The sequence below is a fragment of the Anguilla anguilla genome, chromosome 3 (assembly GCF_013347855.1).
Source record: "Anguilla anguilla isolate fAngAng1 chromosome 3, fAngAng1.pri, whole genome shotgun sequence".
NCBI classification, from domain to species: domain Eukaryota; kingdom Metazoa; phylum Chordata; class Actinopteri; order Anguilliformes; family Anguillidae; genus Anguilla; species Anguilla anguilla.
The window spans coordinates 60245807-60265800 of NC_049203.1; the positions used below are offsets into that span (position 1 = coordinate 60245807).

The 19994-nt window shown below is 45.0% G+C and overlaps 1 protein-coding gene and 1 long non-coding RNA gene across 2 annotated transcripts; one reads left to right on the forward strand and one right to left on the reverse strand.

The window, feature by feature from the left end:
- Positions 1 to 6864: 6864 nt before the first annotated feature.
- On the reverse strand, positions 6865 to 7801 carry LOC118224272. Its single transcript, XR_004764613.1, has 3 exons — positions 7682 to 7801; positions 7473 to 7580; positions 6865 to 6891 (listed from the first exon to the last, which is right to left on the reverse strand). It is a non-coding gene; the product is annotated as an uncharacterized LOC118224272 (long non-coding RNA).
- A 4996-nt stretch (positions 7802 to 12797) lies between these two features.
- Positions 12798 to 18301, forward strand: f9a (coagulation factor IXa). The gene is made up of 8 exons (XM_035411614.1): positions 12798 to 12977; positions 14234 to 14403; positions 14967 to 14991; positions 15431 to 15544; positions 16035 to 16169; positions 16301 to 16614; positions 16726 to 16852; positions 17302 to 18301. The coding sequence occupies exons 1-8, from the start codon at positions 12917 to 12919 to the stop codon at positions 17883 to 17885; spliced, it is 1530 nt and encodes a 509-aa protein (XP_035267505.1). The 5' UTR covers positions 12798 to 12916; the 3' UTR covers positions 17886 to 18301.
- The last annotated feature ends 1693 nt before the right edge of the window (positions 18302 to 19994 follow it).

A 19994-nucleotide genomic window follows, 5' to 3' on the forward strand; every position in this document is an offset into this window, starting at 1 on the left:
GGGGGGGGGGGGTGGTGGTGGTGGTGGTGGTGGGAGGCAGCGTGGGTGGGCGGGTGGATGGCATGACGATGGGTATGTGGGTGGGTTATATATACATATGCATAACCTTATACATATATTAATCTGAATGTATTTGTTTGCGTGTATGTTTTGTTTTAGCTTGTGTTTTTTCTATTCACCTTACTGTCTGATGTTTCATATATTAACCGCAGTGTTGATTATCATTTCAATTATATCTCTATATCTATATTATATTATTATCATTATAAGTATAGTAAAGCACTCAATAAAGTGCATATTTATAAAAAGAAAAAGGTCAAGTATCTACCACAAGATCTCTGCTGGTCCAAAACTCCAATATTGATTATCAAAACTCCCCTTTCCTAGTTCACACAATTTCACAAGGGCAAACACCCCCTCCCCCCCCCCCACACACACACACACACAAGAAGATCCATATATACAATACCTAGTAAGCTGTGTCCACTGTGTATCTATACTAGCACTGACCTTTGACCCATGACCCCTAGTCCTATTTAGTCACTGTAGAAGAGAACACCCAGGCAAGTCAAGGCGATCCTCAAAGCGCCACCAACCCTGCCCACATGAGCACATGCCTTGCCCCATATGAACACACACCCTGTTCCACAAGGACACGCCCTGTCCCACATGCCTCGTCCCACAGCGGGACCTTTGCGATTAACGCGCGTTTGTAGCCCGCGAAGATTAAAGATAACACTAGTCGCTATTGAATCGGTCGGCCGTCATTTGCGCTAGCGGTTCCAAGATGACACAACGGCAGGGTGGGCGGAGTTACGAGGAACAATGATTAACCACATGTCCGAGCGCGGCAGGTACATGGCCGCAAATAGCCCGAGGTCAGCTGACCTCCAGTGCCGTCCTTGGTGTTCGATTCAATTCTGTCGTGAGACTGGAGGCTCAAGGTTCTCATCTCTGGAAGCTTGTAAATGATTCGGTAGTAATGAAATGATTACGGATTTAAGATCTGGAGAGGTTAGGTTCGGGTTTTCAAGCAGGGACTGCAGTAAATTTTAAACCGTGTGTCGCGCGTATGTGCATCATGTGTACACTGTGGGGCCCACTAGTAGCCTTTCACAAATACCCATTCTGCCTTTTCAGGAACAAGCACCATCTTCCACATTCAGTGAACAAAGCTGATTAGGAAAATGAATAAATAATATCCAAAAGATGTGGATAAACTTACAGTAACCCAAGTGAGACAAACCAGTTAGAGATTGTTCCCGCCGCCATATTCTACTAAAAACTTCATGATAAAATACCTAAAACTGGGGTGATTTATTCTTTAGCCAGATGCACCTGTTTACCGATGCTGGCTTGTGCTATGGTCTGTGAGAGACAGATAAAGGAATAGTAATGAACAGTTATTATCATTACTGCTGATAAGAGAGCAATGGGTATCTTTGTGTCGGCTGGGCCTTTGTCCCAGCACACATTACCCATCAGGCATTGCTAATGCACACAGACAACTGCAAAGCCTAATGATTCATTCGTGATCCACTGTTCAGCCCACGAGGTCACTCGCCACAATGGACATTTGGTCAAAATGTGTCCATTCATCATCAGGGAAGGGGTACTGCAATCATCTATAATCTTACATATGAATTGAATATCTTTTCATTTTCGCCCGTGTCTCTTGGTTCTACTGTGCGAGCCCTTTCATAGGTCTGTTCCTGTCTGACCATCTCCCGGCAGGGACGGTCAGAAAAGGAGTCAGCCCAGAGAGCTGGTGTCATCACAGGGTCGGCCAGTTGTCTCACCCACAGACGTTGGGGTCAAAGGGACATCGTATTGCTGTCACATGATCAGGCCAAAATCTGGCCCAATGATCCCCCGGAGCTTAGAAGTGCCCTTCATTCCAAATATGGGCGACAGACCGTGATTTATAGCCGTACGGCGGACTGGGATCAAACCAGTTTGTAGTTTTGACATCCACCTTTGGACCTTGGGGGGGTCAAGCAGCTGAAAAGAAGGGCGGTCCCCATTCCTCATCTCGAGTTATTCCAGGTAGTTTATGGCTGAAACCAAATTTTAATTGAATGTTCTTCTGTGGGATGAATGGTCATGGATTGAGTGTTCAGTTTTGCTTTTGTAAGTGAGGCAGGTGTGGCTGGGCTACTAGTAGGTTACCGTGATGTAACCAACACTCTCTGGCGAAGCAATGCTCAAATAAAAAAATAACATTGTTGCCCTTGGCTAGGGACGACTTTGCATTTTAGCTGACTGCTAACGTGTTTGCCTATGAAATATTTGGACATGTCAGAGGCCCAGGTTCAAATCTCACCTTGGACTCAGTCAAATCTCCAACTCGTTACATAAGCTACAGTAGACGAATATGGTTAACCAGCCAACCAACATACATACTAGGAGTAGTAACCTGATGATAATTAATGACACATTTTTCTTTGCACAGGCCTTGCGCTCTAGTTACCAAGCATTCCAATACTAAACCACAAGGGTCACATTAAGGCTTAATGTGATTACATGACAAAAAAACCATTGAACACTCAGTTTAGGACTTTAATAAATGAAGACTAGGCCAAGGGCACAGTGAATATAGTGCCTGATTGGATGTGTCATTTGCACAAACAAGCAAACGCCCATACACAGTAATACACTGGTTAGTCTAACTTCCATTCCACATTCGCATATATAACTCTAACTGCTTCATGACTACATTCATAATCTCATCTGCTTATAAAGCCTATTCTAAGAATCAAAATAAAAAATATGCTACAACACAGAAAAACGTGGGAAGGAGGCTAAATATCTTTGAACCACTTGCCAACACAGCCGACGATACACACATGCGTACACACAGACGGGCACACACAGAAGCACATGTAGAAACATGCACACATACTGCCAAGCTGGGAAATGGGAGTTGGTGTAACACAGGGCAGAGGGCAGTAACACACAGCTATTTTTGGCCAGTTCACATGAGCTTAGCACAGAGCCCCCCCCCCCCCCCCCCCCAAGCCCAAAGCCCCATCCCACCAGCCCCCCTCAATCACCCTCCATCATTCATTCTCCCTCCTTCCATCCCTCTCTGCCTCTCAGGGCTTTTTGCCTGCTTGCGTTTGACATTCGGTGGACAAACATTATCATTCGCTTCGTACAGGAGCGATACGAGGCCTGCCATTGGTTAACGTTCGACTGCACATTCATGTCCCCTGTATGACCGCCACTCTACTGGGGGGCTGTGGTTCGTAAGTATTATCAAGGTGAGAAGGGAACAGGCTTGAGTGTAACACTGATCTTTCGCCTGGGTCAAGCAGTTTCTTTCAGATCCGTGACAATTGGGTGTAAAACAAAGGTCAGTAACCTGCAGGAACTTCACTGGTAACTGCAGTGTGGCATCAAATGTATATATTTTAATGACTTAACTGAGTCGTCTACATTGAAATGGAATTTACATATATTATTTTAATCTGTTAATTAATACTTAAAACTATGCAACCCGTTTTGCCCATGGTCCACTCTGTTCCCATCCAAGGGCCGGTGTTATGACAGTCCCCAGTGGTCCTCGTCTGAAGTCATGTGATAGTCCATAAGTCAGACCCCCTCAGGAGGCCGTCCGGTAGCACCGAAGCAGGGCCGAGCTGGAGAGCCGGATCTGGTACCACCACGGATCCCTTCCCAGTGCGGGGTCTCCAGTCCTACATTTTCTGTTTCGGGCCACACAATCCTGCTGCCTGGCTCCACCTCAGGGAACGCACGCTGACCGCAGGAATAGATCAGGGCCAAAGTAACCGTCTCAAAATTGGCCGTTTGAAAACAGAGAAGCGGATGGAGGGTTAGCCCACAAGGAGGATGTGATGTCACAGACTCTGATATCTTGTGAAATGCACGTTTAATATCGGGATGCTTAGAGCACCTTGAACACTTCAGATTGAGACATAGTGAACGTGACTGTCACTGTGGAGAATAAACAAAGAATTAAAAATTTATATATATGGTAAAAACACAAAGCAGAAACTCTTAAATGTCAAAATCCTAAGCACTACTGCATGAGATGGCACGCAGCAAATGGGGGGGTGGGGGGGTAGGGGGCAGTGGTGGGGTGAAACACTACCCTTTCGAATACTCAGAATGATGGTGATAATTAATGGGAGGTATCCTTTACAGATACGGCCGCAATGTCAGCCGGCTCATCCAGCAGGCTGCAGTGTGGAGGCCAGTTCTGAGGCCTGCAGGCTTTTGGCCAGTGAACAGAGGTTTAGAGGTGAGCAAATAATATTGAACTGTTATACAAAGAGAGTGTAAAATGAGCAGCACATCCTACTGGGTAAAGAACAAAGGCGTAACCATTAACAGTTATCGTCAACAAAACTGCAGCCAGTTATAGTGAAACCCTGCCACTCATTGGAGCAGCTATATCAAAGAGGCTGAAATATTGCAGGTTGGCATCACACGATGCCCACACCACTACTGTTTCTGTGGGACGATCCCCTGAGACTCCCATAAACAAACACAAGGACTGAACCCTTGGTCACACCAATTATGTTAACAATAGCAGCAACTATGACAATGAAATCACTTCATGTTCATACTAATTCAGCTGGTCACATGACAACCGTAACTTAATTTCAAGGACAAAAATATGGAATACTATAGATCGCACTCACATGCTTGTTTAAAAATAACACCAAAATCCGGACTGACGCAGAATACACAAGGCAAGTTGACTGATAGCTGTGCTGAATGAAAGGGGCCCTTCCTACAGCTGCTAGCAAACAATTGATGGTTATCATTATGGGTCCTACAGTATGTCCTGGTCTTTGGAGAGGGGGGCACGCACACACACACATTCATACACAAAAGTAGACAATAAATAAAAACATAGTGAATTATTGAATGTGTGGGTACACTTTATTCCCTAGTAATTACACAACGTTATGAAAGGGATGAATTTATTCCATGCTACAGCCATTGCTCTTGCAGCTTCTGAAAGGGAGCTCCACTCTGGCTGGGGTTCCTGATTGTGAGTGTCTTCCATGGAAGGACCGATCATGTTCGACATTAATTTTTAATCCCCCGCTTTGCTATAGAAGCTGCCACCTGTGCGCCAGTCTCCACACTGTCCCCGCGCTGGGTCTGGAGGAGGCGGTCAGCCCCATCCATCCAGGCGGTTCTGAGCAGCGAGGCTCTTACGTAAGCTGAAAGATGACAGAAGATGGCAGAAGCTTTTTTTCCCCCCGTGTTTTTGCCGTCCAAGGCAGACTGCGTGCCGCCCAGCCCGTGTGAAACAGGGACCGCAGCGCTGTGAATTTTCACAGGCGTGACACTGCAGAAACCCAATAACAGCACGAGGCAGAGTGTGAATGCCAAGCGCAGGCCGGGTCCTCGTCCTTCACAGTCTTCTCTCTTGGGTGGGTGGGTGGGGGCGGAGGGGTCTTGCTTTTTTGGACCCCAGATATGGTGTCCCCCATAGCCCTCTGCTTACATGGCACAGTAAGAACAAGTACGCCACAGTGTATCAGCACGGGCAGGGGTGTTTAATAGAGGTTCCGGTAAAAAGGGTTTTTAATCACAAGATTGTGGGTAAGAGTTCCAGTGGGGCACTATTGTTGTACCCATGAGCAAGGTTCTTAAAGCAAACCGGTTTAGAAAAATACTTCACTGTATAAAGTGATATCATGAAAAATGCAGGTTATGTAAGCTTTCCTTGGAAAAGGCACATAAGTATATATCACAATGCATTTTGATGCTATGCTATTGTGCGCAATGCGCGATTACAACACAATGGACTCTTTGTTTTGAGGGAAAAGCAATTTACTTTTCTAAAAATTGAAAAGACAGCCCGCAAAAATAGTGGGTAGATTAAAAACATCAAGTTGTTTTTGGTCAAGGTTGTTTTGACTACTTGCAAGAAGCAGTGTTTATGTAATGTGTGTGTGTGTGTGTGTGTGTTTTGGCACTCTACTCCCTTCCCCAAAATATGCGTAACACATAGGCTTGTAATTACCCCCTTTCTTTACTCTAACTTGATTATGTTCAGGCCTGCCCTTTGGGTGTATTTGCTCATTCCCAAGGCTCAGCTGCCTCCCAATAGCAACGCAGCCTTACAGTTCCTCTGTCGTGTTAAATGCCAGCTGCATTTTGCCATTTTGAAATCTAGTTTCATTATATAAGGCTTTAAATGGTGGCTAAAGGTCATTTTGATTCCACATAAAGACAATACACCAGCTTGCAGGCGTTAGAAAGGGGCTAAAAAAAATCTCAGCACAAAGGGTTTTAAACTGGAAGGGTCAGATTGTCATTACCTGGTGACAATCCTTTTGTCAACATCTGCTTGGCATTACAAGGAAACTTACCACTCGTGAGCAATATCAGAAAGATGATAGTTTATGCATAAGATGGTACTTTGGGTAAAAGTCAGGGCGATGCACTTAAGTAAATACTATATGATGGCTCATCAGAAAACACATGGACCAAGGCTTGTCTTCTTCAGCTCAGCACAAAGAAATTAAGTGTTTGCATCTGAGACGTGGAAAAAATGCACCTCTGTCTGCAGAGAACATTCACATAGAGCGATGAAGATCTACTTTCCTCGTCTTCATCCAGCAGTTTCTCATCAGCTCCATATCTGGCCTGTTTTTCTTGGAAGGCAACGCTGTCACTGCAGCCTTTTTTTTCCCTTGCAACTCGGAATTGGAAGCCCACAATCTGGTCTCTCAGGTCCGTCTCACCAGGCTTCCGCTGGTCCGGAGGACAGGCGATTTCCCCGGTGTGTTTCTGTACTGCTTGTGGGAATGTCCCAGATTTGCTATGTACAGAATGAAATCTAGGGCAGCACTGTCATGGAAAAATAAATGACTACTACCTGTAGTTCCAACCTGATGCCTGGATCTGTGTGAGAATGAGACAGCCAAACTGTGCTCTGAGAAACAATGGCACCATCTGTTTTTTTATTTGTTTCAGTGCAGTGCTGTGCATGATATAGAATGGGCACGTTGTGCACCAAACTGATAGGGAACAGGCAATGAATCAATGGCTATGGCTATTCGCACTCAAAAAGCATACAGACCCATGTTGATTGTATATGCCTAAATGTTGGGGTTCCCTGAAATGCACACAAGGCATTTTATTTCGAGGGGGGGAGGGGGTGGGATATGAGCCTGTGAAAACAGGCTATATAATATTTTGGTTTTTATCTCAAAGCTGCAGGTGATGAATTACACCATTACCACAATTATTAAAAAATACAAGTAGTCCCTAATGCTCTGTGGAGAACACATGTCATTGTGGCCTAGCACACCCACACATGCGCATGCACACACATGCACGCGCACACACACACACACACACAAACATACACACACTCCTCAGACACAATATATCAGATGGTGATGGAAATAACCTCCCTCATCTCTGGACCTGCCCAGATCACTCCAAACAAACTTGTCAATCACTTAAAATATTGTCCTCACCAAGGTCCACATGACAATTTAATTCCGGCATTTTTAAGGCTTTCATCATGCTTCTGTCGCCACACAAATCTTCTCAAGGCTGTTCCCCTCTAGCAATCAAATAACAGGCTGAGGAACAATCAGTACATTTTCATTACAACCAAGTAAGCAGTTGGATCTCTGGCTAACATTAGATATGAGGTAGACTGTCTGGGATTTGGGTAACGTACATGTATTTGTTGGATGACAGCGCTGTCACTAATGTAAGAAGAGTTTACTGTATTTATCCGGTTAATGAATGGCAGGCAAGGCTCAGAGGAAAACCATAGGAGGATTAGAAAGCTAAGAGTCGCACTGAAAAAGACAAAGTGAGAGTTTTAATAAAGCTTTGCTGATTAGATGTATTTCGCTAAACCAAAGTACTCTGCAGGCACAAGGCGAGTGGTTTTAATCCCAAGTTCAGCTCTCCCCTCATTGACACAGGCAATGTAGAGCTCTTCCTGAGACCACAGTCTCTAATCCCAACCTGCACAGGTTGGCACCCTTGCTGAGGACTACAAGAGCCCTGTGTAAAGTAGTGGACAGCGGTGGATGGTGGTTGGGCTGTATATACAATGCTGCCACCTGGTGGATGCATTCAACATGAAACCTACAGACATATCAGGTGAAATGGGTTTACGGTCAAGTTCAGACTGTCAAGGTTATCTGCCATAGACCTGATTCAAATCGGTTATGAAACAAAACTTATGAAAACAGATCTTTTCAAATGTCAGTTGACCACATTTGTATGTAGTATTCAATTCTAAATTCAGTTCTGATTCTGTGGATCCTGTGACCGGTGTGTGACTTTGTATTCAAGCGCTTTCTTAACTTCACATATCATTCTTCCTGTCTATGTCTCTGTGTTGTTTGAAAGCGCAACACATCTGAATGTACATGAGCATATCAATTATAAATGTGGACAGGCAGACAAAAACAGATTTGAAAAAAATCAGAACTGGGCCAGATTTGTCCCAGCCTAAACATAGCCTAAAAGTCTTCTTCTATGTTCAGAAATTCATTGAGGTGGTTTGACCAGAGAGGAGGTATGTCACCCTTTGCTTGTCAGGCAAAGACTCTCATAAACTCAGTAAACCTGCATGTAAACTACAACGGCTTATTTCTGCAACCCTCACGATAGAGGAGACTCAGGTTTTCTGAAGCCCATGATTGGTGGAGCTATCATGCCTTACCCGTGGCTGGTACATTACACCCCATGCTGTCCAGCTCCCCCCCTGAGTCTGGTTCCTCCCAAGGTTTCTTCCTATCTGTCCCACCCAGGGGTGTCCCTACCACTGTCGCCCTTGGCGAGGTCTTAGGCCCGAGCCCATTGTAAAGAGGACTGTGACAAATGTTCGTAAGAATACGCTATACAAACAAATTTGATTTGTCAGAGTTCGGTTATGAAGAGAGAAAACTTTGGTTGATTCATGTCAGCGGCAAAGAAGTCATTAGCAGCACTATCACTGCCAGATGAAGCCCCATTCTCCCAAGACTAGAACAATCTTAAGGCATCCATGAGGATACACAAATTAAATTTTTAATTCTGCTGTCGAGAGCAACTGAGAGAACATACATTTGACTCTGCTCACCTACAGTCACTGAGATAATATACAACACAAAGGTAAATAAACTCACGCATTTCAGGGATAAAAATAAACTCCCCACAAACGATTCTGCTCCCACATGAGGACCTTGAACAGCGAATGAAACTCGTGACACGTGAAATTCACAACCCCAGGGTATCAGTGCCACACCTGCCTCCCGAGCTGAAGAAGTACTGTTCAATCGATAAGCACTGACAATAGCGTCGCGTTTTTTACTATTTCCTGGCTTAGCTTGATCTACCGCGGCAGAAACTAATCTCTTTGGAGCCAAGATGGATACCCTGCCATGACGGGCGAATGGCAGCCAAAAAGAAGCGTGGCGAGGAAATCAATCGCCCCCACCGCGTAAAGATCACCCGCTCCTGTCCCGCCCCCTCCTTGTTCCCATCCGGCCCCATCACCTGAGCTCCCCGCGGTGTCTGATGTCAGAAACCGGGTCCTGTCCATGATGAGGAAGCGGTGGGTGCGGGATTATTTTGTAACCGCGTAATTGGAATGTGCTGACATTTAAGCTTCTTAAATCTTTAATGATCACATGATCATGAGGAAAGAAGGGTCTTGTTTACCAGACCAGGGTCAAATAATGCTGATGCATCACTTTTCACATGCACAGCCTCTGGGAAATGGGTATTATTTGCCTGGTCTATATCAGCATGGCTCTTATAACTCATATGGATGCGTTTATGTTTTCTCCATTGTAATCTGCTCAGGATGAGAACATCTGTAAAATGAATGCAACATAAAGCACGTATTCCTCATTGAATTTTGAGTATTTGAGGCCAAACGTAATCAAATAATGGGCTTTTAATCCCTCAGAAAATTGCATAGATATATATGAAATGAAATCATGATATGGCTGGAGGTTGCATTTAAAATAAAAAGGAAATAAATGAAACCAATTAAGGCATTGCCTGCTTCCCTTGCATTTTGTATTTCAGAATAATTATTGCAACCTGTGGACCAAAATAAACAGTCTGATGTATAGTGTGTACATAAAAAAGTGAGCACTTCAGATAATGTTGCACATTTATAAAGAACAGATTGATACATTGATTTGAACACCTCTTAACAAAGAAACACAACACAGAGTGTCAAATGATTGATATCTGGGATATGCTGGGCTTTCTCCTCACTAAAAGGCTAAAGGTCATCTCACTGCAATTCATAGATTTTTGCCATGCAGGTCATATTATTTTCCTCTAGTCTTTAACAGTCTGTAGACACTAAACTGTAAATAACTAATTGCTCTACAGTAAAACTAACACACACAACGGTAAAGGTATGTCAATTACAGCAATCACTACTTTATTTTCCCGCTTTCAAATTTGGCTGCTGCATTATGCAAGGCCAGGGGGAAAAAATCATTATCATCACAGTGAAAAAAGATAAATGTGCCAGCAAACTAAAGAATGTATGTCAGAGAGAGAGAGAAAACACCAACAACAGAGTTTACTGGAGGACAAAAACAAGACAAAAACCCTTTTGTCATGTCAATCAATCTTGTGATCTTCACCAATCTTGGTTAAGAATAATTAGCAGCAATAATGCCGTAAACAGGGTTAATTACTTTAATGTAAATAATTTACGCCTCTAATGGCATTATAAAATATGAATGCTCAGAGTCAATATGACTTTCAATCTGAGTATCCCTGTGGTTACCCCAGGATGGGGGATCAATTATCAGGAGGTAGATATTGTCTTCTGTGGCTAAAGAATGATCAGGATGCAGTGATATTTAACCTGCACTGACATCCTACACTGAATCACTGAAACCACCCACGGCTCCATTTCCTCTGAGCGGCTATAGTGCTCCCAGTGCGGTCGCTCCACCACTTCCACTGCGTTTGCCGTTTCATGTCATTACCGTGAAAACGATCCTCCACCTCAGTGCCGTCCAACCTGATTCAGATGAATATATACGAAACATGCTAACATTCCATCGTACACGGCTGTCCCGTGCAATATTAATGCCCTCATTGACCCCTTAGTATTGACGCAGAGACTCGATGAGGCCTCAAGGTTGCCAAGGTGGAACACAGAGCGCTGAAAATAGCAACCCTGCATGGGCACAGCTGACTGAGAACAGTAAGAACCTTAACACACTGAGGGTTTAAATGCACTGGAGTAGGCACAGATCTTCACTCCTGAGGAGATGCTGTACTTGGATTAGGTCAGGACTCCTACCTACCCCAGCTCTGTGCTACAGTCATAGACTTCTCTCTTAATATTGGACTTCATTAACAGGCATACCACACCAGACATAGCAATGTCAATCTCCTATTGATGGCAGTTTGTTATTGTTATTGAGAACAGCAGAATCGGCAATTGTTTCTTAATGAAAAAACCTCTTGCGAGAGAGAGCGAAAGAGAGAGATGCTCTCTTTGACTCTCGTAGGTTATGCTTGTTTTGATGCAAACGTTACATGTTATGTAGATTACACTGAATGAACATGTCTGACTAAATTGACTTGACTATAAATGCCTACTATGCTAGTTAAATTGATAGCACATTTTCTCTGAAAGTCAAAGGAAAAAGGCATTTAGCAGCTACAACAAAGAACATAAAAACAGTCCTTGCTCTGAAACCACCAGACCCGGCTGTTTCTCATTACAGAGCCCATGTTTCATTCCATTTTAACTGCAGGTACTGAGCAGAGTAGCTGAAGACAGCTTGATGAGTATACTACCTGTAACTTGGTCAATCAGGCTATTTAATAACAGAACATACCATCCATCCATTATCTATACCCACTTATCCTGGGCAGGGTCGTGGGGGGAGCTGGAGCCTATCCCAGCACGCATTGGGCAAGAGGCAGGAATAAACCCTAGACAGAGCGCCAATCTATCGCAGAATATTGGCACACACACCATTCACTCACACACTCATACCTATGGGCAATTTATAGAATCCTATTAGCCTATCTGCATGTCTTTGGTCCGTGGGAGGAAACCAGAGTACCCAGAGGAAACCCACACGGACACAGTGAGAACATACAAACTCCACACAGAAAGTCCCAAGCCCTTCGGACTCAGGACCTTCTTGCTGTGAGGCAACAGTGCTACGCACTGCGCCACCGTGTCAACCCAGAACATACTAACCCACTGCAAAAACTTCATCTCAACATCTGAATGAGGATAACATTTTCTCCTAGATCTCTATGTGTCCCTGAGCACGATCGCTGACCGTAGCGCTGATTGCGTACCAACGTTTCACTTGAGCTTTGTCGTCATCTGGTGGACAACGTATGCTATTGTTTAAAAAAACAAATTTTAATGGGCAGAATAAATGTGGATCCTATATGTAGTAGCATATCATAAACTATAGAATTTTTTTTCACCTTGTTGGCTTGTCAGAGCGCAAGACAGATATTTAATAGTAAAAGCATAAAGACAGCACATTGTCCCTAATGTGTAACATTAGTTAACCCCCGTTTGTCTTGCTTGAACTTACAAAATGAAATGTGCAGTTCAGATCAGTATTAAATCCTGGACTGCCTTGGTTAAACGGGCCTTGAGAAGAGCACCACTAGGGTCGTCAGGCACTGTACTGTCTCTCTCAATCCAAGTCATTTGAGGATCCAGATTTGGGCTACAACCTTATTCAAACATACACGTGCCTATCGATCCCTCTGCCTCTTCCTCTCTCTTTCACACACACACACACACACACACACACACACACACACACACACATTCAAATGTACAGGCCAAGTACCTTCAGTGTGGGTGCAGTGTAAACAAGCGTCTGTACTTTGGAGCGGCTCGCTGAATTGAACATTTTCTAGTGTGGTGCTGAGCTGACAGGACATCTGAGCAGGCATGGCCGGTGTCTTCCTTACCCTGATCCTCTGGGCCCTGGTGTTGGAGCCAAGCTGTGGAGGTATGAACTAAACCACTCGCTCATTTCACCCACATTCGCATTAATTAAAAATGAGGTCATAGCTCAATGGGGGTCTAGGTTCATAAGTGTTAGTAAAGATTGAAGACAGGTTTAAATTGACCAAAAACACAACTGTAACAAAACCACACTCTGATAAGGACAGTTTAAGAATTTGATTAACTTTACACAATCGTCACCAGAGATGCCATCACCTGCTCAAAAAGCAAGATGGAGGATAACTAACGACCTGCTAAATCAGGCCATTGGGTGCAGGCACAATTCACAGTATGTGTGTATGTGATAAAAAGCTGTGGCTAAGAATATTATCCAATTACAAATGAAGACATAATGATTAAACATTGGCGATTTGTGATTACCTCCTCGCATAGTCCACGCGTACAAACGTAGCAACCTCCGGTCTGGATGAGGGGTGAAGCCCGCAACCACAGGGGGCAGGCGTGTCAACTAACAGCGCTAAAGAAAAAAATACTACTCCGCCAAAACAAAAACAAAAAAACAAAAAAAACTGCTGCAACTGAAGTAATAAAAATAAAAATGGCGATAGCATATTTCAAACTGACGTGCAGCTTGGTCATTTTGGAAAAGACAGCAAATATACGGTATGCTTGAGTTAAGAGTAATAATAATGAACACATTTTTACCTAGTATTAATGATCTAACTAAGCGATCTTACAAACCAAATCATCAACCATTTTGAGACGCCATTAGGCAGCTACAGGCTATAGTAGCATGTCATTGTCTAACTTCAGCCGACGCTAGTTTCGTGCCGTTGTGTGATTTGATGTGTATAGCCTACTACTGTAATTCAGGGGGCTATAGCAATATAAGTAATTCATACTGTATAGTTGTTGAATTAATAAAAAAGGAACACTGACCAGAACTTAGTTTGAGCGTGACTTTCCTGGCACCGATTGGAGTGCTGCAAAACTTCCGCGCCGGCTTATTGCGCACGCGTAGTGATCCCGTTTCTCAGTTGAAATCACAGAGCTACAACTTTAAGTAGCCTAACCCTCTGTGGTAAAAATGTGGAACAATTGGTGTGGCTAAAACATCATCGTCACACCCGCGCTGCGGAGTTCATGATTATTTATTCGAGTACATGGTAGTAGTGTGATATAATGGTCAGGCAACTGGGCTTGTGACGCAGGCTGGCGGTGGTGCATTACAACTGTACCCTTCAGTAAAATAGGAGAAGGGGAAGATCTGATAATCCCATCCGTTTATTCTTCCCCCAGCCTCAGTGTTTCTGCCGCGGACCGTGGCAGACACTGTCCTGAGGAGGCAAAAGCGCTATAACACCGGAGTGTTTGAGGAGGTGAGAGAGGGAGACCTAGAGAGGGAGTGTCTGGAGGAGAGATGCAACCTGGAGGAGGCGCGGGAGGTTTTTGAGAACACAGAGAAGACGGTGAGATCCCGCTTTTCACTACGGCACAGATGCTGCCCAGGAGCTCGCTGGCCATTGTCAGTTTTTTGGGGAATATTTGACTGGACATGTAAAGGTTAGGAAGGGGCCTGGACAACAGAGGCGGGTAAAGGTGTCCTCTCTCACACACAGGGTGACTGGATTCAAACTGTTCAAAAGTAGGACATGCGGGGTGATTTTGTGGGAGAGGATTGGATGGATACTCCACACAAAGCAAGGGAAAGCCATTTGCTGAACAGGAGGGAATGGGTGCTGTGGATATTTTTGACTGATGAGAGGGGGCAGCATGGGGGTATGACAATATTATTTTATTTAAAATGCAGGACACCGTCTGTCCTTGTAGGACACAGGGCAAAGGGTCAAAATTTGGGATTGTCCCACACCAAACAGGACATCTGGTGACATACTGTAGGTGACATGGGGCTTTCACTGCTGACTTGTTGATTGCAGGATTATTGAGCAGAGCTCGTGTGGAAGTTCTGTTTTGTCACTAAGATGACTGGAACTGAATGATGTAACATGCCGTTTTGATCCTTCTGTTCCAGCTGGAGTTCTGGGTCACTTATATAGGTAAGCACTCGCTTAATGATTGATCGCAGCATTGGCACAAATTACAGATCTGCCTAGCTGTTAGTCAGATGTTTGCGTCAGAACACCTCTCTCAGACTTCAAACAGGGCATTGCATCCTTGAGGCTCAGAGTAATGTCTCTGACTTAGGTGTTAGTTCAGTTACTGACTTGACTCAGAGCTAGACAGTCTGAAGATAGTAGGCATGATAACGAACCTATATAGACTGTTTATGTTCTGGTCTATTTTTATAGGGCCAGTTTTGCAGGCACATATGTATGGAGATTCTCCTTACAAAACTCCATTTAGTTCAGGACTAAGCTTAATCCATGCCCATGAACCCGGCCCATAGTCTCGTGCATTCTATTCCTTATGGTTGAGTTGCAGGCAGCGTGTTTTGAGAGATTCACCTGTAAGTGGAGTTTGCGATATGTCTTTCAGATTCCAACCAATGCCTGTCCTCCCCCTGCCAGAACGGAGGCCAGTGCAAAGATGACCTGAGATCGTATGTGTGCATCTGTCCCACCAGCTTCACTGGCCAAAACTGTGAGATAGGTTAGTAATGGGAAAACACCCTCCTCAACCTGACCAATGAGACATTAAAGAAGTCCTGACTCACTGTGGCCAGTAAAGATTTATGGGAAAGACACTTTCTGACAGAGCAGGAGTGCTATGCAATCCCTTACATTTCCTACTCACTTTGATTCTCTAACAGAAACATCGCTACAGAAACACACAATATCTCACTTGACCAATCTTGTTAAATAAAGCTAAATCTGTTTTTTGTGGGGCAGCAATGTAGTATTAGGGTTAGGGTACCAGGCTGTAACTCAAAAGTTGTGGATTTGAGACCCAGTCACTGGTGCTTCCGTTGCACTCTTCAGCAAAGTACATAACTTAAACCGCTTCAGTAAAAAATAAACATCTGTGTAATTGGATTACAATCTGTGCAAATCACTCTGGGTAAGATTCATTCTGCTAAATGCTGAAATGCAATCGAATGCACCATCCAATCCTTTGAGAGTGCGATGTCCTCATCACTCAGAGACGGTGAGACAGTGTGATGTAAACAACGGGGGCTGCATGCACTTCTGCGAGATGGACCTGGAGCGGGGACGACTGTGCGGCTGTGCCACCGGGTACAGGCTGGCAGAGGGCGGCATGGACTGCGAGCCTGAAGGTGCCTTCACCGGTTACCATGACGCCTTCCCACAGTCCCTCACTCTGCACTCATTTCAATGTTTGGCCTCTTTTTTCATGTGTTTGCATGATGTGTGTGCATCTGTCTGAGCCTCGTCAACTTGCTTCCAGGAGAGTACTCTTGTGGCAGGCCTGTTCGATCAGCGTTCCCTGTGCTTTCCCGGTCTCTACTTCCTGTGAACCTCACCTACCCTTCCCTCAACACCACTGAACAGCCACTCTACACCACGCAGCAGGCCCTCAACACTACAATCAGCACCACCACCCCCGCCACCCCCAGCAAGGCCCAAACCCTGAGCCCCTCCCGCAGCAAGCTGCCCTTCTGGGTCCGACGGCCCGCCCTGCCCACCATCATTGCCCAGCACGCCGTGGACAAGCGCATCATCGGGGGCTACGAGGTGGTCCAGGGGGAGATCCCGTGGCAGGTGTGTTTTTCGTCGGCGGGGGTGGGGGTGTGCGTGCGTGTGGAGTGAGCGAGTGTTTTCCGGAACGTGTGGGCAGTTTGAGGCTGCAGCTCTGTGCGCCTCTACCTCCAGGTGGCGCTGGTGGACAGGCCGTCTCAGGTGGTCTTCTGCGGGGGCTCGATCCTGAGCGAGTACTGGGTGATCACAGCCGCCCACTGCCTGGTGGAGGGCAGAGAGAAGTCCCTCATCGTCAGAGTGGGTAAGACACGCCCACTTCCTGTCTGTTACGCCATTCAGACTCGGCCATAGTCTTTGCTGCATGTGATGTTACTGGATTTGTGACTGGATTGAATCAGCATTTGGCCATAACTTTGACACACCTGGCCGTAGTGTTCACCAGGTATCAACAGGGATCTTATGACTCACTAGCACCTCCCTCTGGACAGTCATGCACCCACAGTCCACCAGGACAAGCTACCTCCTGCATCTCAATGTCTGTGTGAGTTTGACTGGCACGCTGTGGAGTGAAATGAAGCAGCAGCTTCATATCTGTGTCAGAGGAGAGTGTATGCTTGTATGTAACTGAAATGGGAACACGCAAAAAAAGGGCATTCCAAATTGGAATATAGTAGGGGTAAAGAAGGGACAACACCAGTGATTACTAGTCAAATTCAGGACGGATGTGGGTTCGCCTCTTGTCCCACACAGGAGAGCACAACATTCTTCACACAGATGGGTTGGAGCAGGACCACAAGGTGGCGGAGCAGCGCCTTCACCCGCACTACAACCCCCGGATGAACCTCTACAACAATGACATCGCCCTGCTGCGCCTGGAGACCCCCATCCGCTTCTCTGACTACGCCCTGCCCATCTGCCTGGGGCCAAAGGACTTCACCGAGTCGCTGGTGCAGGCGGGCTCCATGGCGACGGTCAGCGGTTGGGGGCGGGTGCGTTTCCAGGGGGCGGAGTCACCGGTGCTGCAGAAAGTGGAGGTGCCCTTCGTGGACCGAACTGAGTGCAAGGACAGCAGCAGCGACCGCATCTCCCACTACATGTTCTGCGCCGGCTACTTCGAGGAGGAGAAGGACTCCTGCCAAGGCGACAGCGGCGGTCCCCATGCCAACCGTTACCACGGCACCTGGTTCCTCACGGGCATCGTCAGCTGGGGCGAGGAGTGCGCCCGGGAGGGCAAGTACGGCGTCTACACCCGCGTGTCCCACTACTACCGCTGGATCCGCCACGTCATCAGCCGCTCTAAGGAACAGCTCATAGATAGTCACCCCGACAGTTAAACTCTTGACCTCTGACCCTCGGCGACCCCTGTGGACCAGCCAAACAACAAGAAAAGAGTACAAGTTATTTATTTGCCAGTATTGGCCATTAAGGAGGACCTACCCTAGAAGTCTTGAGTACCAATTTAGTGTATTTTAGTGATGGATAGTACTGTGCTTATAATGTTCACTCAAAGTGTCAAAAATCCTTGAAGACTCTGGTAACAAAATGCCCAGACAATGCATAACTGTTACACCATAGGCTAAATTTTTTACTTATGGGGATATTCACTAGAAGATGAAATTAACACAGCTTTCCCACAACTGTAGTCAACCTATTAGCATTTAGTTTGCAAGACTGGCCTTATGGAAAACTTTCAATGTATATGCAACCAAGAGTAAACCAGGTGTGTGGTAATGAAAATCACTAAATCGACCACATGGCTCTATATTTTTGTTATAAACTTTTTAATTTGTTCTTATATACAATAGAGAAGCTGTACAAGAATTAAAACTGACGGATAAGTTACATTTATACAACAATACAGTAACAACAGCACAAAAACTGCCCAGTACATAGCATCTGCATTGCCATGCATTTTCTCCAAAATCACACATTCAGAAAGGAGCATACAGCACCTGTCCCCACGGACAGTAGTTTCAAGCTTTTTTATCTGCATATATTATCGCTAGACTTCAGTGCAAAACCTGCAGCATTTTGAATGTAAGGAAAAGATACGAAGCTGAATTTATCTATTAAAACTGATAGTCTAAGACTGCTTTGGAACAGGATTTCCCGATCGGTACACAAAAAGACTAAATATAACCGCACAAGGCCACACAGCGATCCCACACTGAGAGGGAACAATTCAATGGCAAATAAATAAATGGATTACATATACAATGTGTACATTCTGGAGCTGCTCTTGCAGCTTTTAATCCTCATTTCCACTTCAAACGTTGTGATATCAAAGGCAGCCGCCCATGCTTGATTTGATGCGGCAAATTCGGGCCACGATCGATATTTAATTAAACGTTCCGACACCGTGGCTGCGCTTCGTGTTTGCCGTACGATCCAGCTTAATTAGAGACCAATAGGTTAAGCACGGCGATACGCGCGGAGCACGTTTTTCTTTCTTTTGTGTGGGCGAAGAACAGAGATAAGGGTATGCGCTGCACGTTTCTCTTCTGTTCGCGCAAATTTGCCTGAAACACAAAGGAAAAAAAACTGCCGATTGTGCAGGAACCACAGCAGCTGAAATATGGACTCGCATACACAAAGGCCATACCCACTGCCATGTATGATGAAGATTTTGAGTTAAAGTGCGTTTGGAATTGCAAAATATATGACTACGGGGATGTTCATGTGTAAGCATTTACACGTGTTGTAGAGACCCTGTACAACCAATTTCCCATTGATCAAAGTACACAGAGGTAACTACGGTGCAAAGAAACCTGAAAAGGAAATGGGAGGGGGGGGAATTAAATGAAAAGTTTTGGCAGAAAATATTGCTGTCACTCATGCATATTCTCATGAAGCCTAAAAATATATTTTTGTCTTTGTTCAGCTGTTGCATCATTTTTCTACTTAATTAAAGTGCCTTTAAAGTACATCATTTCTGAAGTCGGGAACGGGACACATTCAGTCACTGTTAAAGTATTGCTGAAAAAACACTAACCATGTCAAAGGAAATGATCAAACACTTTAAAACCACAAAAGACTGACAAAAGCCTCTATGGCACAGCACATTTTGGCAGGTAAACCCCTGGAGATTGTTTGAGCTGGTTACCTTCTGGAAATGAATTGTAGTGGAAACAAAAAGTGCATGTGTATGTACTGAGTTTAAATGAATCCCAGGACAATAACTCGAAATTAGAAACAGGTTTCGCATGTTTTCTTGGATGATACAAAACACGATTGTAGTAAAACAACACATTCGAAGGGAAGATTATTTGAGCCCTATTCTGGAGACAATAAGCCATCCCAACTGGCCAAAGATTGTCAATGACATTGTAAAATGATGAATGTCCTTCTGATGTTCTTCTACAAAACGGGTTTTCCCCAACACATCCAGGACCCAGTCTGACAGTGTGTGTGAGGGAGGGTCAGTCAGTTGACGTGGTCACAGC